We start from the raw sequence: 26,036 nt of genomic DNA, 5'->3' as shown, positions 1-26,036 counted from the left end.
TGGAAGTTTGGTTAAGAAGGTTCAGTTGTTTGCAATTAAAGATGAGGTAACAAATTAAGTCAGACATTGGCTTCGTGGGAGAGGCCAGATAAAGGCAGGCTGGCTGAATTGAGGCCTGCGCCTAGTTGTGTGCTGCAGTGTCTGGTGGTGGGTATGTTCTTGTTTTTCATCTACATCAACGATCTGGATGATGTTATGGTGAAATGCATTCTCAGATTTGTGTATAACTCCAAGAATGGGGTATAGAGGACAGCGAGGAAGACAAGAGAAGCTTACAATGGGATTTGACCAGCTAAACTAATGTGCTGAAAAATGGTGCTACTACTACTACGTCGACTCAGGCCTAGGGGGCCGGCGTCGGGCACGATGACGGACTCTCCACTTCTCCCTCTCTCTCATCAGTGTGTTCAGTTCATGTACATTAGGTGCGCCGCTGTCTTCTAGGAGCGTGTTGACCATAGTCTTGGGAGGGCGCCCAGGGTTCATCCTCCCGTGCTTGGGCTCCCATATGATGACTAGGCTGGCAGGTAGCTCGGGGTGGCGTAAACAGTGCCCCGCTAGTTGCAGTCTTCTAGCCTCGGTTTTAGTGGAGAGCATCAGTAGGTCGTTATAGAGCTCAACGTTCGTCACGTGCTGTTGCCAACTCATGTCAAGAACCATCCGGAGCATTCGTGTGTAGCAACCATCTAGAGACTTTCGCATAGTCTTGGTGAGTGTCCACCTCTCACATCCGTGCGTGAAAATGGACTCTATGACTGCTATGAAGATCCTCTTTTCAAGCCCTCTGGACAGGTTCGACTTCCAGATTTCCTTAATGTCGTTCATAGCCCTCCACGCCAGCGTCTTTCGATGATGATATGGTAATGATATTCAATGCAGAAAAAAATGAGAGGTGTTTTGCAATTTAGGAGCACTAACCAGGTACGTCTTAGACAATGAGTGGTTGACCATTGAGGAATGCAGTAGAACAGCAGGATCAGGGTGTACAAATCCATATTTCTGAAAGTGACGTCACGGGAAGGCAGTGCCGTCAAGAAAGCATTCAGTATATTGGCATTCATAAATCAATATTTTGAGTACAAAGGTTGGGATACTTTGTTAAAAATATATGAGATCGATGCATTAGGCATATTAATTGCTCAGCATGAACTCAATAGGCCGAAGCGCATGTTTCTGTGCTGTAGTATTCTATGATTCTACGAGCAGAGTAGGAAGCTGAGGACGCAGACATAGAGGGTACTAGTGTTGAGAACATTCGTGAAGTTGTTGCTGCCTGTAGAATAGCATTCTTGCTCAGCGCTAGGTTCACTCTGTATTTCCTTCACACGACTAATCATCTGTTATATTCAAGAATTTGCAAATGCTTGTTTTGTGTAAATTCAGGATATCTGCATTATGTTGGTAATGAAAGAGACAACAGATTCTGGAATCTGGCTTGGTTGTTTCCTGGATTCTGTTACAGAGACTGACTATGACAAACAGACCTTAACTTCCACTTCAGTCTTTCATTGATGAAATATGCAAGTTTAGTTGTTTTCTGCAGTTGTTATGCAACTTAGAATTTATTTCAGTTATTTATCAGGGGACCGAGTACCTGCAGACTGAATTACATATCAGGTGTAGTTGTACAAAACCTTTATACACTAGAGGTTCCTTGTTATTACTTCGGAAAATGTTTACACTCTGCTGGGAGTACAGATTAACCGACAATTATTAGATGTAATTATTATTCCTGTGAAATTCCCCAGCTGTGAGGCAAATGTACCTCCATCAATACATGAACCCCTCGAGTATCATGTCATCATCAGAGACTTGATACATTATAATAGCTATAGCAGCTTCAAACAGCTCTGATACATCTTCATGTCTCCAATGAGACAACATAAGTGTTCTTCCCTATGATTGTAACAAGTCTCTACGAGAGAGTGATGTCTCCGTTTCTGCTTTTGCTGTTCCTCACCGCTTTACCAGAAACGCATGGAATCCTCTGTAAACGGCGAGCAAAAGTTGATTTGCCTGATTTGTCCAAAGATGGAGATATCATCCTCGGCGGAATATTCACCATGCATTTGGATCTGATTCATGACATCCATTCATTTAACTTTACACCAAAACCCGCTCTGTGCAAAAGGTGAGTTTACCTCTTATAGTTTGGCAATTCTTAATCTCTCTAGGAGCACGTTGCTTTTATCCATTCAAAAGTACTTTCAATTTCAGAGCTAATGATCGCCTAATTTTTTTTTACCTAATTCTATTCATGGCTTATATCTCTGCTGATATAGCATGGTATAAAGATAACTAAGCTTGTTGCATCAACATGAAATATAGAATTATCGGTCATAAACAGTCCTTTGTACAAATACACACACACACACGCACACACACACACACACTGTGGCACGAAAACAGAGGTTTTAATTAAATATTAGTCTTGTTATTTTCTCCATATCAGAAATTCTGGAAAAAACACATTAAATATTCTCTTTTTTTCCCAGCTGATTGTGCACTATCGCTGGGGAGGGTGGTAAATTAGATCCCACAGCGCCAGTCTGGGAGTTCTGTAGTGAAATGGAATGGAACATTCAGTGATGTGTCTAATTCAAGGCATTATACAGTACATTCAATCCACTGGAAAGGGATTGTCCACTGTGATGCTCGGTTTTCTTATTTGTGAGATGTTATTCATCCTTTGAGAGAGATATAATCCGGTTCGTGAGTCTGGCAAGTGATACAGAATACACTCTCAGGCAAAAATTACACCAAAATTACACGGCAAAAAGTACGCCAAATATTCATGTTCCCCAAGTTACAGACACTAGAAATCTGAATTCTCAACAGACATCAGTACATTAAACAAACATACTTAGTTAAAAATGAGCACAGAGCATACCTTCCCAATGGTCATGTCTTAAACAAAGGAAGAAGAGAGAAAGTCTCTTTCACATGCAATTTTAAAACCCAGGATATTTGAAACTGGAAATCAGGCATCCATCCAATGGGAAATGCAGCTGCAGATTCTGAGCTAAGCAATCACAATGGAACTGACTTTTGACAACAGAATAAAGGACGTCCCCACAGGACTGCTGCAGGAACTCAGCGGGTCAGGCAGAATATCTGGAAAACATAGAAACATAGAAACATAGAAAATAGGTGCAGGAGTAGACCATTCGGCCCATCGAGCCGGCACCGCCATTCAGTATGATCATGGCTGATCATCCAACTCAGAACCCTGTACTAGCCTTCCCCCCATACCCCCTGATCACTTTAGCCACGAGGGCCATATCTAACTCCCTTTTAAATATAGCCAATGAACTGGCCTCAACTGTTTCCTGTGGCAGAGAATTCTACAGATTCACCACTCTCTGTGTGAAGAAGTTTTCCCTAATCTCGGTCCTAAAAGGCTTCCCTTTATCGTCAAACTGTGACCCCTCGTCCTGGACTTCCCCAACATCGGGAGCAATCTTCCTGCATCTAGCCTGTCCAATCCCTTTAGGATTTTATATGTTTCAATAGGATCCCCCCTCAATCTTCTAAATTCCAACGAATATAAGCGTAGTCGATCCAGTCTTTCATCATATGAAAGTCCTGCCATCCCAGGAATCAATCGGGTGAACCTTCTTTGTACTCCCTCTATGGCAAGGATATCTTTTCTCAGATTAGGGGACCAAAACTGCACACAATGGAGACCTTTTATTGGACCCATATAGTTCCTGTTCATGTTTTAAAAATAAGTAGCTGCTTCGTTTGTGCAGTTGTAAGGACAACGTCACAGAACTTAAGATCTAAAACATCACACTATACATAGTGAAACACAACGAAAATGCTCTCAGTATAAAGTAAATACTAAAAATGAAAGAATGTATTTAAAATGTAAGTACCCGTATTAAAACTGACTCTTTTTACTGCCACAGCTTCTATGCATATTTTATATTGAGAACTGGGTGTTCAGGCGGTGAATGTACGCAGGTACAACATGGATAAGGCTCTTCCTCTGCTGATGGCAGGGATCTGTAGCGGCGTCCAAATAGCATGAGAGTGTGTGTTATGTGTGAAGTGCATGAGTAATGTCCCGTACTATTTGTTGAACCGTCTTTATTGCCCTTCTCTCATGAGTGATTCTTATTCCTGGCCAATGATTTTCCTACTTATTCTGACTATTCTACTGAGTGAGGTTGATAGCGCTTATTGCGGCAAGCCGTGCCGTGATGACGAGGATAATGCTGATTCCATGGATCATTTATAAAATGTCTGGAAAAATGATGGCTGCACCTGATGTTTCCGCATCTTCCGAAGGAAAAACAGCTGTTGTTGGCACTTGAAGAATATCATCCCACCATTGATCTTAAAGGTGATTTTGCTATCTGTAGTTCCGCTGAGGTACTTGTATTCTCCAACACGCTTTATATGCTGGCCTTTGATTACCAGAGTTGGGGCAGTGTACTGCTGTTTTCTAATGTCATGATGATCGATTTCAATAGTACTTCGGTGAATGTATAATAAATGGAGGGAGAGGGATATTGTGTAAGCAGAAGCGATTCGTTTAGTTTGGCATTGAATAAGCAGGGCAATTACTTCAGCACAACTTTTCTATGACCTATGCTAATTTTTTCTATGTTCCATGTGTCTTTAAATTTAATTGATATCACCCAATTTGAATACAGTTCAGAGATAATGATGAAAATCACTTGAAGACACGTATATCATGATGAGTCTTGATGTGGGAACTCAGCCGGAAATGTAGACTATTTAGTGAGTTCCTCTTGCGTTTTGTGTGCGTGAGTAAAGATTTCCAGCACCTTTGTTTGGCATTTCTAATAAGATTCTGTCCACTAACACTTAAAATTCCTCTAGTTTGTGCCCGTAATATTTCTAATCAGAGTTATCTGAGCACAACATCTCACAAAACTTTTCGATTATTCTCATGAGTAAACTGACTAATGCAGAGCGGCTGCAGAAATTCTCATCACCTGAGCGCACTGCGTTCTTGCTATAAAGGAAAAGGGTCTCTGCAGCTGCTGGAAATCTTGAACGGCCCACACAAATTATTGGTGAGGAACTCAAGGCCGACGGGAGGAAGAGAATATTCGGCCGGTGTTTCGGGGCGAGGGGGGGGGGGCCTTTCATCAGAACTGGAAAGGCTGCTGTTTTCCGGCTCAATGACCATGTGAAGTATGCCCCTTTCCTATCCAACACTGACGAAGGGTCTCGACCGAAAACGACAAACGTTGACTTTCTTTCCGTAGATACAGTCTGATATGTTGAGTTACTTCACTATTTTTTCTGTGTTGCTTTGACCTTGTTATTCACGTCGAGGTCGGGCACAAACTTCAAGGAATACGGTTCCATTCGAGTCGTCTCTTGAACCCTGTTTATTGTAAAATGGAACGAATTATGTCTATTGAGCTGGTGAAATTGTGTGCATCCGAATTCGAGGTCAGTGCTCTGACACCCTGTATCGATAGAAAGAAAATTGTTAAATTTTTAAAATTTCAAATTCAAAATTCTCTAATGTAATTTCCTGATTGAATTGGTAATCTGAAGATATTTATCACCTCCTCTTGCAATTACCCCACAGTTTTTGGCTAGCAAATTTCCGATTGGCGCAAACGATGATCTTTGCCATTGAAGAAATAAACCAAAATGAGAATCTACTTCCGGGGATCACACTCGGGTATCAGATCCATGATGACTGCTCGTCCCCCGCGATCGCCTCGAAAGCAGCGCTCGCTTTGATCAACGGAGAAGACGAATCGATTGAATACCCTCAATGTCGAGGTTCCTCCAACGTCGCCTCCATTGTAGGTTGCGAACTATCTACAAATTCCATCGTAACCGCCAGGACAATCGGTTCCTTCGGGATACCGCTGGTAACGTCTCAACTATTCGATTGCATTTTTACTATCATGGTACCGTCTCCTTATTAGCACCAATACATACATAAGATCCCATCTCAGGTGCCAGGGTACGGGATGTCTCTGATCGGGTCCTGAATATTCTAAAGGGGGAAGGTGAGCAGCCAGTTGTCTTGGTACATGTTGGTACCAATGACATAGATAGGACGAAGGAGGAGGTCCTGAAGAGAGATTTCCAGGAGTTAGGAAGGAAGCTGAGAAGCAGGACCTCCAGGGTAATAATCTCGGGATTGCTACCTGTGCCACGTGCTAGCGAGGGCAAGAGTAGTCGGATCAGGCAGATGAATGCGTGGCTGAGAGATTGGTGTAGGGGGCAGGGCTTCAGATTCTTGGATAATTGGGATCTCTTCTGGGGGAAGTATGACCTGTTCAAAAAGGACAGGTTACACCTGAACCCGAAGGGAACCAGTATTCTGGCGGGAAAGTTTAATAGAGCTGTTAGGGAGGGTTTAAACTAATTTGGCAGGGGGATGGGAACCCGAATGATAGAGCGGAGGAAGGGAAAAACAGAAATAAATCTAAGATAGTGAGCAGTAAAGATGTCAGGAAAGACAGGCAGGTGATGGGGCAAATTTGTAGCCATTGGGATGAGTTGCAGTGCAATAAAGTTGCAGTGAAATCAAAGCAAAAAGTATCAAATACTGGTCTTAAGGTGTTGTACTTAAATGCACGCAGCATAAAGAATAAGGTGGATGATCTTGTTGCACAGCTACAGATTGGCAGGTATGATACTGTGGCCATCACTGAGACCTGGCTAAAGGATACATGTCTCTGGGAGCTGAACGTCCAAGGATACACGGTGTATCGGAAGGATAGGAAGGTAGGCAGAGGGGGAGGCGTGGCTTTATTGGTATGAAATGATGTTAAATCATTAGAAAGAGGTGATATAGGATCGGAAGGTGCAGAATCTTTATGGGTTGAGCTAAGAAATAGCAGGGCTAAAAGGACCCTGATGGCAGTTATTTATAGGCCTCCAAACAGTTGCAGGGATGTGGACTACAAAGTACAACTGGAAATAGAAAAGGCTTGTCAGAAGGGCAGTGTTATGATAATTGTGGGGGATTTTAACATGCGACTAGATTGGGAAAATCAGGTCAGCACTGGATCTCAAGAGAGAGAATTTGTAGAATGTCTGCGAGATGGCTTTTTAGAAATGCTTGTTGTTGAGCCTACTAGGGGATCGGCTGTACTGGATTGGGCATTGTGTAATGAACCGGAGGTGATTGGAGAGATTGAGGTGAAGGAACCCTTAGGAGGCAGTGATCATAACATGATTGAGTTCACTGTGAAATTAGAAAAAGAGAAGCCGAAATCTGATGTGTCGGTATTTCAGTGGAGTAAAGGAAATTACAGTGGCATGAGTGAGGAACTGGCTAAAGTTGACTGGAAAGAGACACTGGCGGGAAAGACAGCAGAGCAGCAGTGGCTGGAGTTTATGCGAGAAATGCGGAATGTACAAGACAGGTATATTCCAAAAAAGAAGAAATTTTCGAGTGGAAAAAGGATGCAACCGTGGTTGACAAGGGAAGTCAAAGCCAAAGTTAAAGCAAAATAGAGGGCATACAAGGAAGCAAAAATTAGTGGGAAGAGAGAGGATTGGGAAGTTTTTAAAACCTTACAAAAGGAAACCAAGAAGGTCATTAAGAGAGAAAAGATTAACTATGAAAGGAAGCTAGCAAATAATATCGAAGAGGATACTAAAAGCTTTTTCAAGTATATAAAGAGTAAAAGACAGGTGAGAGTAGATATAGGACCGATAGAAAATGATGCTGGAGAAATTTTAATGGGAGATGAGGAGATGGCAGAGGAACTGAACAAGTATTTTGCATCAGTCTTCACTGAGGAAGACAGCAGTATACCGGACACTCAAGGGTGGCAGGGAAGAGAAGTGTGCGCAGTCACAATTACGACAGAGAAAGTACTCAGGAAGCTGAATAGGCTAAAGGTAGATAAATCTCCTGGACCAGATGGAATGCACCCTCGTGTTCTGAAGGATGTAGCTGTGGAGATTGTGGAGGCATTAGCGATGATCCTTCAAAAGTCGATAGATTCTGGCATGGTTCCGGAGGACTGGAAGATTGCAAATGTCACTCCGTTATTTAAGAAGGGGGCAAGGAAGCAAAACGGAAGTTATTTTTAGACCTGTTAGCTTGACATCCGTGGTTGGGAAGTTGTTGGAGTCGATTGTCAAAGACGAGGTTATAGAGTACCTGCAGGCATATGACAAGATAGGCAGAACTCCGCATGGATTCCTTAAAGGAAAATCCTGCCTGACAAACCTATTATAATTTTTGAGGAAATTACCAGTAGGCTAGACAAGGGAGATGCAGTGGATGTTGTATATTTGGATTTTCAGAAGGTCTTTGACAAGGTGCCACACATGAGGCTACTTAACAAGATAAGAGCCCATGGAATTACGGGAAAGTTACATACGTGGATAGAGCGTTGGCTGATTGGCAGGAAACAGAGAGTGGGAATAAAGGGATCCTATTCTGGCTGGCTGCCGGTTACTAGTGGTGTTCCGCAAGGATCAGTGTTGGGGCCGCTTCTTTTAACGATTTAGATTATGGAATAGATGGCTTTGTGGCTAAGTTTGCTGACGATACGAAGATAGGTGGAGGGGCCGGTAGTGCTGAGGAAACGGAGAGTCTGCAGAGAGACTTGGATAGATTGGAAGAATGGGCAGAGAAGTGGCAAATGAAGTACAATGCTGGAAAGTGTATGGTTATGCACTTTGGCAGAAAAAATAAACGGGCAGACTATTATTTAAATGGGGAAAGAATTCAAAGTTCTGAGATGCAACGGGACTTGGGAGTCCTCGTACAGGATACCCTTAAAGTTAACTTCCAGGTTGAGTCAGTAGTGAAGAAGGCGAATGCAATGTTGGCATTCATTTCTAGAGGAATAGAGTATAGGAGCAGGAATGTGATGTTGAGGCTCTATAAGGCGCTGGTGAGGCCTTACTTGGAGTACTGTGGGCAGTTTTGGTCTCCTTATTTAAGAAAGGATGTGCTGACGTTGGAGAGGGTACAGAGAAGATGCACTAGAATGATTCTGGGAATGAGAGAGTTAACATATGAGGAACGTTTGTCCGCTCTTGGACTGTATTCCTTGGAGTTTAGAAGAATGAGGGGAGACCTCATAGAAACATTTCGAATGTTAAAAGGCATGGAAAGAGTGGATGTGGCAAAGTTGTTTCCCATGATGGGGGAGTCTAGTACGAGAGGGCATGACTTAAGGATTGAAGGACGCCCTTTCAGAACAGAAATGCGAAGAAATTTTTTTAGTCAGAGGGTGGTGAATCTATAGAATTTGTTGCCACGGGCAGCTGTGGAGGCCAAGTCATTGGGTGTATTTAAGGCAGAGATTGATAGGTATCTGAGTAGCCAGGGCATCAAAGGTTATGGTGAGAAGGCAGGGGAGTGGGACTAAATAGGAGAAAATGGATCAGCTCGTGATAAAATGGCGGAGCGGATTCGATGGGCCGAATAGCCTACTTCTGCTCCTTTGTCTTATGGTCATATGGTCTTCAACAGTGATGCCTTAACTTGGATAAAATAACAACAAAAAGTTTACTTTATATCGTGAGATTTTATACTCTTTGAAATATACAAAAAGTGGTTATGCTCCATTCACTGTACACATGTTAACATATACTCTGTTACATTTTGCTGTAATAGAACATAGAAGACTAAACATAGAACAATACAACCCAGGAGTCTTCCAATTGGTTGATGTGTTGAGCTAGTATAATTAAAGTATTATTTAAATAATCAGTTGAACTAGTCCTTTTTGTCCGCAGAATATGCATCTTCTTCCTTTCTATGCACAGTTAAGTACCCATCTGAGAAGTTCTCAAATGTCTTTCTCCTATTTACCTCCTTCACCACAACAGGCAGCACAGTCCAGACATGGAACACTGTGAAAGAAAAAAAGTGGTGTATACCTCCTTTGATATTTCCTAGCTCTCATCTCAAATGCCTGTATGTGATATAAGAACTGCTGGAGATAAAAAAAAATAGAAACACCGACATTCCATCCTACCTGTGACTCTCAATAATCTTACATATTTCTATCATTTATCCCCTAATCCACCCGATCAAATGAAGTTTCACTTTGGTGAAGTGAAGTTTGACCAAACTCTCCTTATAGCACAGGTCGTCTGATGCAGACAGTAACTTTGTAATCCTCGCCTGCAGTTTGTCGAAAGCCACTGCATCGTTCAGATAATCGAGTGACCAAAATTGACAGCAGTGAACCTGATGTGGCTGACCTTAGCTTTATAAACAGAGTAATCAGTAAGCAGTTTATGCAACGTTGTAAATTATGCAAGTAACGCTCTATTTTTTAATGTTGTATATTCAAATTTCAAAACTAATTTACCTTCATCTCAACAGGTTAGTTACTACGCCACCTGCTCCTGCCTCAGTGATAAAAGTGAATATCCCACGTTTTTTCGAACTATTCCCAGCGATCAGTACCAGTCCAAAATCCTCGCTGAGCTTGTGAGAACTTTTGGCTGGAATTGGATTGGAACAATTAGGAGTAACACCGAATACGGTAATTTTGGAATGCAAGGATTTGTGGAACATGTGGAAAAGTTTGGTGCTTGTATTGCCTACTCTGAGTCATTTTACAGGACAGACCCTCCAGAGAAAATCACAAAAATTGTCCAGGTGATTAAGCAGGCGTCCACTAAAGTAGTAGTGGCCTTTGTTCACATTGGTGATATGCGAATTTTATTGAATGAAATTGTGCGTCAAAATGTTACCGGTATACAATGGATTGGAAGTGAAGCATGGGTAACAGCAGATCTTCTCCTCCCTGAAGAAAGAGTAATTTATCTCGGAGGCACAATCGGTCCAACCACCCGAAGGACAGAGATAGATGATCTCAGAGATTTTCTCCATAACGTCCATCCTTCTAAGTTTCCTGGCAATAATTTGGTGAGGGAATTTTGGGAAACTGTGTTTTCCTGCTCTTTTGCCACAGACAACGGGGCAAAACTGGGGAAGTCTCCGGGTCAAACTAGGCAATGTACAGGGAAGGAACGGATGGAAGGGATGGAAAATGCGTACCTTTCGGCAATAACGGACGGGAGTTCATACCACGTGTATACAGCTGTCTACTCCATCGCTCATGCACTTCACAATCTGTTAACCTGTGTAGAGGGCGACGGACCTTTTAGGAATCATACATGCGCGCATATTGCAAATTTCGAGCCATGGCAGGTAGGCATGCAATTCTCTTTATAAAGCAAGAACCCCATTTTGAAGGCCATCAGTCATGAGAATATTCTGAATCATATATCGTGTTCCATTTTCGTTTTCGGGTATGCAACCACTATCTTCTATAGTTCAGCAATAGGTTCCCTTTGTGATGGTCAAACACTTATTCTCAGAAAATGGTTTCAAATGTTTAGTACGTCAATATCTTAAACAGTGGGGAATGCAGTATCTAATGTACAGGATAACAATTTCTTCCAATAACTGCGATGCACGCTGAGTTCATTTACGGAGGGTAATGATTCAAGCATGAATATTTGCAAGATCACTGGTAGAACTCTCCTGCTTTCTCTATAGTAGCTCCCTGGGGACTTTATTACTCTTTATTAGGTAGTGTGAGAGGTCAGCACCTAACTGTACATCGAACAGGGTTCCACTCTCGTGGTACTGCAATGGTATGCAAGCTTAGAGAACGGGTTTGAGGACCTCCCTCGGATCTAAAACCACAGTATCTTATTTGGTGGTAATATCTGGGGAATCCCCTATAATATTTCTAAAGTAGCTTCAACCTTCCCTTGGCAGTCTTAAATATATTTCTCTTCTTTATGCGGTGCTTATCATGCAGCATAAATCAATAATTTACGTTTATCGCAAATGTGTATGTCTGCACTTACGTAGGCTGAATCCACACCCAGATTAAGGAATAGTCTCCATTGCTTTTTTCTCCAAAACCCCCTCCCCCAGTTACTGCATTACCTCCGCAAGGTGACTTTCACAGCAAAGACAGGAGAACCAACGTACTTTGATGAAAATGGAGACCCCGTTCCACGATACGAATTCGTGAACTTACAAGCGAATTTCAAGGGGAGCGTTGACATTGTATACGTCGGATATTATGACGGCTCGGCACCGTTAGGGCACGAGCTCGTTTTGAATGTCGAGAAAATCAGGTGGAACACGAAGCGAAATAAGGTATGGTCTTTCTTTTACCATCTACTCCCGTTGGCGAAATGAAAAATGGTTGCATACCTTGGATATGGGTGATAATATAGAAACATATTGCTAATCATGCTCTAGCTTAATGTATTCATATTAAAGTGCAGTCTCCAGAGTTTAGTCTGTTTGCTCAAAAGTTTAGAAAACCAGCGATGATATTTTTCAATGATATAGGTCCTCAGGGTAGATTTGAGATTGATTGAGCAGTTAGGGCCGATCGAACAAGGGGAAACACTCACGAGGTAAGACGCTCATCATTTAAACTGTGGTACGTAGTTACTAAGCCTCCAAAATGTTGGTGAATCTCCGGGATTCTCTGCAAGAGGGTGGTAAATGATAGGTTATGTATTAAATTCAGATGGATATTCGAAAGGAATTGAAGATAACGGGGATTTGTCAGAAAAAGGAAGTTGAAGACAGCATAATTCGGATATGATCAGATTGAATGTTACGACAGGCTGGAAGGGCCGAGTGGGTTATTTCTACACGCTGCGATCTTGTATGACTATGTTTTCCATTTCTCTTCGCCCAATAATATCTACTAATCTTGAGAACAGCGTTACAATGCCAGACTGGCTTTGACGATTCAAAGAACACTACAGGCCTTTCTGCCCATCTAGCCCATGCAGAGCTATTGCTCATCCTAGTCCCATCGAGCTGTACCCGCACAATAGCCTTGAATAACTATGTAAAATTCACTTAAAGTTGAAATTAAACACGTCCACACTTCCGTTGGCAGCTCGTTTCACGATCTCACCACCCGTCTCATGGTCCACCTAAATATTTCATCTTTCCCTTTAAACCCATGACCTCCAGTTATAGTCTCACCAAAACTCTGTTGAAAAAATTTGTTTGTATTTATCCTGTCTGTACTCATGATTTAGTCCACTCTATATAAGCTCCCCTCATTCATTTATGCTCGAGTGAATAAAGCACTAATTTAGCTTATCCTTTCCTGTAACTTAGGTCTTCAAGTCCTGGCAACATCCTTGTGAATTTTCTCTGCACGTTTTAAATCTTATTGATACATTTCCTATAGGTAGTTTACAACAACTGTACATAGTACTCTAAATTAAATATCCAACACGTCTTGCACGGCTTCAACATAACATCGGAAATCCTGTAGTCAGTATATTGATTTATTCGGACCAACATTTCAGAACTTCTCTTTATCAGCCTATCTACCTATAAGGCCACTGTTAATGAATTTTGAAACTGTATGCTTAGATCCTTCTGTCTTACCGCATTCCGCAGTGCCCTACCACTCACTGCATAATTGCTTTCCGGGTTTGCCTTCTCAAAGTGCAACAACTCCCAATTCTCAGTAGGAAATTACATCTGCCATTTCTCAGCTCATACTTCCAGGCTGCCCGGATGAGGTTGCAAGCTTTAACGGTCTTGCTCGCTGTCCATTGCACCCGCATCTCTGTGTCATCGGCAAAGTTACTGATCCAGTTTACAAAATTATCATCCAGATTGTCCTATCGGATGACAAGCAACAACGGATCCACCGTCGACCCATGCATCATGCCACCATTTACAGACCTAGAGGCAGTTAGGCAATCATATACTACCACCTTGTCGCCATTTAATCTCCCCCATCTCGTTTAGCTCCATATTAGATTACCATGCATGTCTCCCAAAAGACGATCATTGCCCCTTTCTCTCTTAATATATCTGTAGAAGCCCTTGGGATTCTCCATCACCTTGTCTAGTGCAACCAGTTTTTAGCCCTCTTGACATCCTTATTAATTGCACTCTTGTATGTCATATACTATTCGTGTACGGCAAGACAGTGATTGCTATCTTCTGGACCTTTGCAAAGCCTTTCACAGGGACTGACATGGAAACTTGCCTAAAGAGTTGATTGGAGTACTGTTCAGATACAACAGAAGCGTTCTGTTCTGGGTATTATGTGATGTCCAGGACACTCCCAGCCGCACCGATCTGCCACATCTGCGCTAGGTGAATTGAGGTGAAGCTCGTCAAAAACAATGTTAGGGAACTGGAACTACACCTCGATGACCTTCAGCTAATTATGGAAAGTGAAGCAGCGGTAGACAGGCTACAGGGAGATGGTCAGGCCAAGGCTACAGGCGTCAGATAAAAGGGTGATTTTCAGGACAGGGAAGGGAGAACATCGGAAAATGGAAGGCACACCTGTGGCGGTCTCCCGAAACAATCATTTTTTCCATTTTGACTACTGTTGGCGGGGGACGATATACCTAGGGAAGAAATAGTGGCCGAGCCTTTGGCACTGAGTCTGGTTCTGTATCTCAGAAGTGTAGGGAAATGAAGTGGATGGCAGCCGTAATAGGGGACTCAATGTTCAGGGTGAGAGATGGACGACTATACGGACGTGAAATGGAAGCACGGATAGTAGATTGTATCCACAATATTTCCGGACGCGTCCAGAATATCCTGAAAAGGCAGCTTGAGCAATCAGAATTTGTAGTACATATTGGTAACAAGACATAGCTGGAAATATTGATGAGATCCTGGAGAACGAATACAGGGAGTTAGGAAGGAAGCTGCGAAACAGGACCTCAAGGGAGAAATTCTCGGGATTGCATCCTGTACCACGCCACAGTGAGGATAGAAATAGAATGAAGTTGCAGATCAACGTGTGCTTGAAGAATTGGAGCAGCAAGCAGAGATTCAGATTTCTGGATTTAATTCTGGATTCAGATTTAATTGTAATCTCTTTCCGGGGCAGGTGGGACCTGAACAAAAGGGACGAGTTGCCCTTGAAACAAAAGAGCGCCAATATTCTTGCGGGGAGATTTACTGGAGCTCTTGGATTAAAATAATATGCTAGTTGGATTGGAACCCGTATTATAGTGCTCTGGATTAGCCAGCAGGATGTGACATGAATGTAATGACGGACAATCCACTGATTGGGTACAAATGCAGACAGAGCAAAGAGTTAACTTGTTCCACAGGGGCAAAATTCAAAAGGACGAAGAATGTAGTACTGAAGGTGCTGTATTTAAATAAGCGCAGCATTTGGGATGAAGTGGACAGACTTTTGGCGCATTTACAGATTGGAAAGTATCATGGACGGGGCATCATGAGTCGTGGTTATAAGAAGGCCATAGTTCGGAGATTGTATTTCATCTTTAGAATGAGATGTCATCGGATCAGAGGATGTTGAATCTTTGTGGGTGGAGTTAAGAAATTGAAAATGTAAAAAAAAATTGGGAATCATATATAGGCCCCCACATAGTAGCCAAAATGTGGAGCTGAGATTTCAAAGGGAGCTGAAACTGATGTGTAATAAGGGTAATGACACCATTGAAATGGTGAATTCAATATGCAAGGGGATTGGCAAAATCAGGTTGGAGTCCAATTGCAACGGAGAGAATGTGTTAAATGCCTATTAGATGGCTTTTTAGAGCAGTTTGTGCTTGAGGCTATTCGGGGAAGCTATATTATACTGGGTGCTATGTAATAACGCAAATCTTATTAGGGAGATAAACGTAAAGGAAACGTTAGGAGGCAGTGATCATGATATGTTTGAATTCATACGGAAACTTGAAAAGGAGAAGCGGATGTCATATGTATCAGAGTCGCAATGGAATAAGAGGAATTACAGAGGCATGAGAGAGGAGCTTGCCCAGATAGATTGGAGGAAGATACTGGTGGGGATGACGGCATAGCAGAGATGGCTGAAGTTTCTGGTAATAGATCACACGGCGCAGGATAGATATGCCCCACAGAGGAAGACGTTCTCAAATGGCAGAGGGAGGCAGCCGTGGCTGACACCGGAAGTTAAAGACGGCATGAAAGCCAATTAAAGCGTATATATGGTAGCAACACTGAGTGAGAGGTTGTTTGAATCCACAAAAAACAACTAGAAAAGCAATAAAGTGGCAAAGATGAAATATGAAGGCAAAACAGCCAATAACATAAAGCGGGATACCAAAAGCTTTTATCAGTTATTTAAAGAGTAAAACGGAGGGGGGAGGGGCGATGTTGGACCACTGAAAAATGATGCTGCTGAGGTAGTAATAGGGGACAAAGAAATTAGTACCTTCCATCTGTCTTCACTGTGGAAAACGTTAGCAGTGTGCCATATGCCAGCGAGTGTCAGGGAGCCGGAATGAGTATCATTTCTATACAAAAGAAAAAGTGCAAGGGAAACGCAAAGATCTAAAGGTGAATTAGTCACCTAGGCCAGATGCACTACCTAACGGAGTTCTGAGAGAGTTTGCTGAGGAGTTAACGGATGCGTTAGTCATAATCTTTCAAGAAATATTTGATTCAGGCATGGACCTGGAGAACCAAATAATTTCAAATATCACTCCACTCTTCAGTGGAGAGAGGTAGCCAAACGACAGCACCGTTAGCCTAAATTCTGTGGTTGGTAAAATGTTGGAGTCTGTTATTAAGGATGAGGTTTCGAGGTACTTGGAGACTACTGATAAAACAAGTGAAAGTCAGCATGGTTTCTGTAAGGGAATTTTGGCCTTCAAATCTGTTAGATTTCTTCAAGGAAGTATCGAGCATGGTGGAAAAAGGAGAGCCAGTGGAATAAATTTACTTGGGTTTTCACAAGGCATTTGAGAAGGTGCCACACATGAGGCTGCTTAACAAGTTTAAATCCGATCAGAAAAGGTACTGATATCGATAGCGGAGTGGAGGCAGGGGTCAGTGATTAGGAATAAAAGGAGCCCTTTCTGTTTTGCTGTCAGTTACTAGTGATGTTCCCCAGGGATCAGCACTGGGACCGCAATTTTTCACATTGCTTGTCAAGGATTTGGAGTAACGGACTTGATGGCTTTGTGACAAAGATTGCGGATGATACAAAGAAAGATGGAAGGGGTTAGTAGTGCTGAGGAAGCAATGAGGTTACAGGATGACTTGAGCAAATTGTAAATAGATAGGAAAAAATTGTCAGACGGAATATAGCGTTGGGAAGTGCATGACTATGCATTTTGATAAAAGGAATCATTGTGCGGACGAGTATCCGAATGGGGTGAAGTTTCAAAGATCAGGAGCCCTCGTGCAAGACTCCTAATATTCAAAATAAAATCGGGAAAAAAGACATCAAAAAGGAGATAATGCTGAGTCTTTATAAGATACATGTCAGTTCCCTCTTGGAGCATTGTCAACAGTTTTGGTACCCATATCTCAGAAATGATGTATAGTCATTGGAGAGTGTCCAGAGGAGATGAATGACGATTATTCCAGGCATGAAGGGTTTAATATATGAGGGGCGTTTGCCAGCCTTGGGCGTATACACGCGGTATTTGAGAGAAATGCAGAGTGATCTCATTGAAACCTGCCTAATGTTGAGAAGAATAGATGGAGTAGAAGTGGAAAAGACGTTTTCTGTCGTGCGGGTATGCACAACCTCAAAATTGAGCGGTGACCTTTTAGAACAGCGGAAAGGCAATATTATTTCTTTTTTTCAGCCAGAGTGTAGTGAATCTGTGGAATGCTCTGCTACATTCTGCATTGGAGGCCAAGTCAGTGAATATATTTAAGGCGGAAGTTAATTGTCGTAGGATCAGACGATATGCAGGGGGAGGCAGGTGTACGCGTTTGAACGGAATCCTGGAACAACCGTGTTGGAATGACGGAGAAGACTCGATGGTCTAAATCTGCTCCTACGTCTTACGGTTTTGTGGACTTATTTTCTTATTTTCTTTCCCAATTTGCTTTTAGGCCTGTACCAGCTCTGCGCCATTTTCGTTTCTTAACCTGGCCTCAATATCTCACCAGGACCAAAGTTAAATGACCCTTCTATTCTGATTGGAACATGCACACACTGTACGCTCAAAGTTTCACTTTTGAAGGCCTCCCACTTACTGAGAACACTTTTGTCGGGAAAAAAAAAAACACCTCTCGTAATCCACACTTGCCAGATCGTTTCAATCTCATTGACACAGAGCTTTCTCCAAATTAGAATCTCAAACCACGGACCAGACTTACCTTACTACATAATTATTTTGAAACTAGATACAGTGTTCACCTGCACAGACATCGGTCGCATATCCACTCTCATTCCCTAATAGAAGATCTAGATTCATACTCATTGCAGCTGGGACCACTGTATGCTGATGAAGGAAATTATCCTGTTTGTCCCAGTCAGCTTTTTTTGTCAGTATGAGTGTCTCATTCAATATGTGGAAAGCTGAAATCACCAACTATCACAACCTCATGTTTCTTACAACAGTCTGTGATTTCTCTACAAAATTTCTATGCTAAATCCCTTAGGCTGTTAGGTGGTCTATAATATCTCATTAATGTGCTCATCCCCTTATTCCTCATTTTCACCCATATAGCTTCAGTAAACGGGTTCTGTAGTAGGTCCTATCTGGGCACTTCCCTGAAAGTTTGCATGACTAGTAATGCCATCCCTCCTCCTATAATCATGTCTAAATCAATGTAAACCTGGAGCATTGAGCTACTATACAAATGGCCGCAATGCATAGTTCCACGGGCAGATCCATGCACAAAGCATGGACCTTTCCTACAATACACGTTTCAAATAAATATATACAAGGCAGAACATTACCCTCACCATGGTAAAGAATTCCATTGCACACTTGACACGTAGGTTGAACACCATCGTTACCTATAACCACTCTACAATCTGCACTAGAGTTCTGATTTACATCACTCTGCAACTATATTTATAGCCATCTTATGCAGCACCATTCAACCTTCTCGCAAGGATGTTAGGCACAACAAGTTAAAATGCAACACGTCCGTTTTCTTCAAGTCCCATCTACCCTGGAAGAGACCAACGATCCAAAATTATGAAACCATCCCTCCTGATGAAACCATCCCTCCTGCAACAACTCCTTCCCTACGTGTTAAACTGTACAGCCATCCTATTTCTGTTCTTGCCTGTGCGTGTATCGGGTAGCAACCCTTACATAAGAACCATGGGACTCCCATCCATTACTCCCTGAACTCAGTTTGCGGTACCTCGTACGCTTCCTACACATATTATTGATACCGATGTAGACCACGACCTCTGACGTGTCACCCCTTGAACTTCGGAATGTTGTGGACTCGTTCAGAATATATCCCTGACCCTGGAATCTGGGAAGCAATATACCACCTGGAAATCTGCTTGTCCACAAACCACCTCTCTGTTCCCTTAACCCACCGATGACCTATCGCTACAGCCGCTACTTCACGACATCGCTCAACTCATTCACATCGAAGGCTCAGTGTCAGAAGCTACCTGGTTTTCCTGTGCCGCGCCATCCGAACGCCCTCAGAATCAACAGCAGTATACCGGTTGTTGAAAGGAATGGCCATAAGCGTGTTCTGCAGTACGAGCCTATAGCCTTTCTCCATTCTGACCATCAGCAAGTTACAACAGTCGGCACCCTGTACTGGCAATCAACTTCCCAGGCTCATAGAATTAAACGTGGTTTACAGACTTCTTTTCTTATATGGTCTGAGTGCCATGCGAATAATTTGAACTGTGGATAGTTAATTCTCCAGATTAATTTATTTCGGGCAAACTATTCATGATTTGGAACTCCAGAATTCATGCCCTCTGCTGTGAGACAAAGCGTCCCTCTTTCTCCACTCTCGCCAAGTAGTTGTTTTCGCAAAATCTCCCCTTTGTGGCTAAACATTTTATACATATAACGTGATTTATTTCTTCAGCTGTTTTATCGGGGCACGACTGCGCAAGCACAATTCAGTTAGTGAGAACAGCGAGAAGAGTTTAAAAGAAGACAGATTCAATAGACCTGGTATTGGAGGAGTGGGCGACAGAGTAGGAAGGTTTTGGCTCAACAGGGCTTCGGCGATAACGGGACGAGGTGAGGTAGGTTGAATCTGTAGAATACCGACAGGAAGAATGTGTGTGAGGCAGATGATCTGTGATCGGTGTCAGATGTGGGAGGTCCAGGAGACTCCCAGCCTCCCGGGCGGAAACATCTGCGCCAGGTGCGTCGAGCTGCAGCTCCTTAGGGGCAATGTTAGGGAACTGGAGATGCAGCTCGATGACCTTCGTCTGGTCAGAGAGAGTGAGGAAGTGATGGAGAAGAGCTATAGTCAGGTAGCCGCACCGGGGCCTGAGAAGAGAGACAAGTGGATAACATTCATGAAGCAGAAGGGCAGTAATCATAGGCGAGAGAGCACTACACTGGCTGTACTCTTTGACAATAAGTAATCTTGCCTGAGTACTATTGGGGGCAGCGGTCTACCTGGAGGAAGCAACAGTGGCTGTGCAACTGACACGGAGTCTGGCCCTGTGGCTCACAAGTGTAGGGAAAGGAAGAGGGTGGTAGCAGTAATGGGGAACTCTATCGTTAGCGGGTCAGAGAGGCATTTCAGTGGACATCAGATAGAAGTACGGATGGTAGTTTACCTCACTGGTGCCAGGGTCTAGGATGTTACTGATGGCGTCCGAGATATGCTGATGGCGTCCGAGATATACTGAAGTGGGAAGAAGAACAGCCAGAGGCCGTGGTACATATTAGTACCAACGACATAGCCAGGAAAAGGGAAGAGGTCCTGAAGGAGGTCCACAGGGAGTTAGGAAAGAAGTTGAGAAGCAGGACCACAGAGGTAGTCATCTCTGGATTAAAACTTGTGCCACTCGACAGTAAGTATGGGAATAGAGTTAAGTATAGGATAAATGCGTGGCTGAGGGACTGGAGCAGGGGGCAGCGTTTTCAGTTTTCTGGATCATTGCGACCTATTTGGGGGCAGGAGTGACCTGTTCAAAAAGGACGGGTTGCACTTGAATCCCAGGGTGATAAATATCCTGGCAGGGAGGTTTGCTAAGGCTACGGGGAAGAATTTAAAAAAGGATTGCTGCGGGGTGGGAAACAAACCGAACAGACGGAGGAAGAGGCGGTTAGCACACAAATAGAGAAAGCTTAGAGACAGTACAAGAGGGAGGATAGGCAAGTGATAGAGAAGGGTCGCGCTCACACCGATGGTTTGAGACACGTCTATTTTAATGCAAGGAGTATTATGAACAAAGCAGATGAGATTACAGCGTGGATCAGGACTTGGAGGTATAATATTGTGGCTAATACAGAGACTTGGTTGCCTCAGAGGCAGGAATGGTTACTTCGGGTGCCAGGCTTTAGATGTTTCAGAAAGAACATGGAAGGAGGCAAAAGAGGTGCGAGTGTGGCACTGTTAATCAGAGATAGATTCACGGTTGCAGAAAAGGGGAAAGACATCGAGCAGCAGATAGGGAGACAGATTCTGAAAAGGTGTAATAATGACAGGGTTGTCGAGGTAGGAGAGTTAAATTTCCCAAATATTGATTGTCATGTCCCGAGAGCGAGGGGTTTAGATGCGTTGAAGCTTGTTTGGTGTGTTCCAGAAGGTTTCTTCACATAGTACGTAGATTAGTCTACAAGAAGAGAAGCTGTTCCTGATCTGGTATTGGTCAGCTGTGAGATCTCACAGTGGGACAGCATTTTGAATATGGTGATCAGAATTTTATTCGTTTATCATAGCTTTGGGGAGGGATAGGAACAGACAAGTTAGAAAAGCGTTTAATTGGAGTAAGTGGAAATATGAGGCTATCAGGCAGGAACTCGGAAGCATAAATGGGAAAAACCTGTTCTCAGGAAAGCTTACAGAAGAAATGTGACAAATGTTCAGGGGATATTTGCGTGCAATTCTGCGAAGATACGTTCCAATGAGACAGGTAAAGGATGATAGTATAAAGGAACCGTCGTGTACAAAGGCTGTTGTAAATCTAGTCAAGAAGAATATAAGAGCTTAAGAAAGGTTCAAAAAGCTATGTAATGATAGAAATGTAGAAGATTATCAGGCTAGCAGGAAGGAGCTAAAGAAAAAATTAGGAGAGCCAGAAGGGGCCATAAGAAGGCCTTGGCGGTCATGATTAAGGAAAATCCCAAGGCATTCTACAAGTATGCTGAGAGCAAGAGGATAAGGTGTGAGAGAATTGGACCAATCAAGGTCGAAAGTGGAAAAGTGCGTATGAAACCCGTGGAGATAACAACGGTAGTTAAATGAGTACTTTGCTTCAGTATTCACGACGGAAACCAATGTTGGCGATTGTACGGATGACTTACAGCAGACTGAAAAGCTTGAGCATGTGAAGATTAAGAAAGAGGATGTACAGGAGCTTTTGGAAGCCATAAAGTTGGATAAGTCACCGAGACTGGAGGAAATGTATCCCAGACCAATGTGGGAAGCGAGGGACGAGATTGCTGAGCGTATGGCGATGATCTTTGCATCATTAATGGGGACGAGAGAGGTTCCAGAGGATTGGAGAGTTGCGGGTGTATTCCATTATTCAAGAAAGGGAGTAGAGATAGCCCAGAAAGTTATAGACAAGTGAGTCTTACTTCAGTGGTTGGTAAGCTGATGGAGAAGATCCTGAGAGGCAAGATTTATTATAATTTGGAGAGGCATGATATGATTAAGAATGGTCAGCATGGCTTTGCGGAAGAAAAGTCGTGCCTTACGAGCCTGATTGAGGGTGTAACTGATCAGATTGATGATGGTAGAGCAGTAGATATAGTGTATATGGATTTCAGCAAGGCATGTGATAAGGAACGCCATTCAAGGCTTTTTGCGAAAGGAAGGAGGCATGGGATTCACGAGGAAATTTCTTTGTGGATCCAGAACTGGCTTGCTCACGGAAAGCAAAGAGTGGTTTGAGACGGGTCATATTCTGCATGGATGTCGGTCACCAGTGGTGTGCCTCAGGGATCTGTTCTGGGACTCCTCCTCTTTCTGATTTTTATAAATGAACTGGATGAGGAAATAGAAGGATAGGTTAGTAAATTTGCTGATGGACACAAAGGTTAAAGGTGTTGTGGATAGTATGGACGGCTGTCAGAGGTTACAGTGGGACTCCGATAGGATGCAAAACCGTGGTATTGAATTTAGGAGCCCAGAGGTAATGTTGCAGCTATAGGACCCTGGTCAGATCCCACTTGGACTACTGTGCTCAGTTCTGGTAGCTTCACTATCGGAAGGATATGGACACCATAGATAAGGTGCAGAGGATATTTATCATGATGTTGCCTGTATTGGGGTGTATGCTTTATGAGATTAGGTTCGGTGAATTCGGCTATTTTTCCTTGCAGCGACTGTGGATCAGATGCGACCTAGTGGAGGTGTAGAAGATGATGAGACGCATCGATCCTGTCGAACGTCAGAGGTTTTTTTCCCCAAGGCTGAAATGGCCAGCACGAGAGGGCATAGTTTAAGACGCTTGGAAATAGATACAGAGAAGATCTCAGGGACAGTAGTGAGTGCCTGGAACGGGCTGCCGGCGACAGTGGTGGAAGCGGATACGATAGAGGCTTTTAAGAAACTCCTGGACAGGTGTATGGAGCTTAGAATAATAAAGGGCTGTGGGGAGCCCAAGGTAATTTCTCAGGTAAGGACATATTCGGCACAGCTTTGTGGGCCGAAAGGCCTGTATTGTGCTGTAGGTTTTCTGTGTTTCTATGTTTCTCTATCATATTAGAACATAGAACAGGGACATTAGGGGCCCTTCGATCCACAGTGTTGTTCCAAACACGTAACCTACTCCAGAAACAGCCTAGAGATTACACCACGCATAGGCTTCTATTTTTCAAAGCTCCAGCTGCATGCTATCTGTGAGTCCCTTAGAAGATCGTACTGTATCCGCCTATGTCACAATCGCTGGCAGAGCATTCCACGCACCCACCGCTCTCTGTGTTAAAAACTTAACTCTAACATTCCCTTTGTGTCTACTTCCAAGTACCTTGAAACTATGTGTTCGCCATTTCAGCCCTGGGGTTGGGGCGGGGGGAAGCCTCTGACTATCCACACGATCAATGCCCCTCATATCTTATAAACCTCTATCAGGTCACCTGTCATCCTCCACCACTCCAATGTAAAAGGCCATGTTTACTGAACCTACTATCATGAGGGATGCTGTCCAATCCAGGGAACATCCCTGTGAACTCTACTGAATTCGCTCTATAGTATACACATTCTTCCTGTAGTGAGGTTACTAGAACTGAACACATTCTCTTTATTAATGTCTATACGCTCAAGCTTTGCAGTCCGCTATACGCCATCCCCTCAGTTTTCAAGGTCCTGTAGCATATATTGCGCAATTATACCTTCCTTCAATGTTCACCTATATTTGATATTTTCAAACTTCTCTGGCTCCCTTTCAAAAGTTTTTTTGTCAGCTGTTCAGCATGCTTTAAGGATGTTTTTACACATCCAATGGAAACTATCTGTAACTTTCCCTTAACCTCAGATCCCAAGAGCAATTTGCTCAGAGACCTGTCTTCCTGGAACAAGAAAAGTAAGCAGGAAAGGGCAGCCAATATGTTGTTTTGACTGTGCAGAGTGCGCCGATGGTGAGTTCAGCAACGCCACTGGTAAGTGCTGAGATCAACAACCATGATTCTCAATGCGGCAGTTCTGTGTATTAAATCATTATTTAATATGTACCTTCTATGCTCTATCCACTAGAGCAAGCGAAATTTGAATACAACTTCCCATTCCCATTATGATATGTCCATCCATGACCTCCTTCACAGTCGTGATAATGCTACACGTAAAGTGGAGGAACAACAACTTACATTCCGTTTGGGTTGCCTCCAACTTGACGCCAATTGCTTTAGACCCCACCATCACAATTTCCCATCACTTTTTTTCCTCTCTGATGTTACCTCCTTGACAGTCCGTCGTGCGCTCGGCACTCCTCACATACTCCACCCTCCTTTTTTCCTTTCGTCCATGGCCATCTGTCTCTTTTACCAGTCAAATTCCGAGCGTAGTGTTTCATCCTTTCCCCTGCAAGTTTCACCTATCGCCTAGTGTTTCTCTCACTCCCACCCCCACTTTTCAAATATACTCCTCAGTTTGTTTTTTTCTCTCCAGTCCTGCCAAACCGTTTCAGCTCGAAACGTCGATTTTGCTTTTTCGCATAGATGCTAGCTGGCCTTCTGAGTTCCGCCAGCATTTACTGCGTGTTGCTTGTATTTGCAGCATGTGTAGATTTTCACTTGTCTGTGAAATGATTATTTTTCCAGATTCCTCGGATTGCATCAAGTGTCCTTCGGAATATTGGTCTAATGAGGCAAAAACCCAATGTGTTCTCAAGAAAGTTGAGTTCCTTTCATTTCGAGAAGTTCTGGGGCTGGTATCAGTGTTGCTTGCTCTAGTGGGCGTGTGTTTTACATTGGCTACTGCTGCGATTTTCTACCGGTATCGAGAAACACCCATGGTCAAAGCGAACAACTCAGAGCTCAGCTTTTTGCTTCTCTTCGGCCTTCTGTTTTGTTTTGTTTGCCTGCTCGCCTTCATTGGCGAGCCGTCCGGCTGGTCTTGCATGTTGCGCCGCACGACTTTCGGGGTTGTGTTCGTATTCTGCATTTCCTGCATCTTGGGCAAAACCATCCTTGTCGTGGTTGCCTTTAAAGCAACTCTACCCAAAAGTAGCACGATGAACTGGTTCGGACCGGCGCAGCAACGCATGGGCGTCTTCATCCTTACCTTTTTACAAGGATTAGTTTGCGTTGGCTGGCTCAGTGTGTCACCTCCCTATGCCCTGAAAAATATGAACCATTACAGAGACATAATTATTTTGGAATGTAACGTAGGTTCATTGACAGCATTTTACTTAGTGTCAGCCTATATTGCTCTGTTGTCCGTTGTGTGTTTAGTGCTTGCTTTCCTTGCCCGGAAACTCCCGGACAATTTTAACGACGCCAAGTATATCACCTTCAGCATGCTCATCTTCTGCGCTGTCTGGATAACTTTTATTCCAGTTTATGTGAGCTCTCCGGGAAAATACACCGTGGCCGTAGAAGTGTTCGCTATTTGGGCATCGAGCTTCGGTCTGCTCGTCTGTATTTTTGCACCGAAATGTTACATTATCTTACTGAAACCGGAGTTTAATACAAAGAAGCAAATGATGGCGAAAGGAACTTTACCTTAA

The 26,036-nt window shown here is 43.2% G+C and overlaps 1 protein-coding gene across 1 annotated transcript; it reads left to right on the top strand.

Annotated features, from left to right (window-relative positions):
• Window positions 1–5,609: 5,609 nt before the first annotated feature.
• On the top strand, window positions 5,610–26,036 carry LOC140196991 (extracellular calcium-sensing receptor-like). Its single transcript, XM_072256925.1, has 5 exons — window positions 5,610–5,867; window positions 10,310–11,143; window positions 11,882–12,109; window positions 24,348–24,471; window positions 25,129–26,036. Exons 1-5 carry the CDS (start codon window positions 5,610–5,612, stop codon window positions 26,034–26,036), a joined length of 2,352 nt encoding a protein of 783 aa, XP_072113026.1.

This window comes from Mobula birostris, chromosome 4 (genome assembly GCF_030028105.1).
Source record: "Mobula birostris isolate sMobBir1 chromosome 4, sMobBir1.hap1, whole genome shotgun sequence".
Classification (NCBI taxonomy): Eukaryota; Metazoa; Chordata; class Chondrichthyes; order Myliobatiformes; family Myliobatidae; genus Mobula; species Mobula birostris.
Note: the sequence above shows the minus strand (reverse complement) of the source record. Positions and strands in the feature narration are given on the sequence as shown.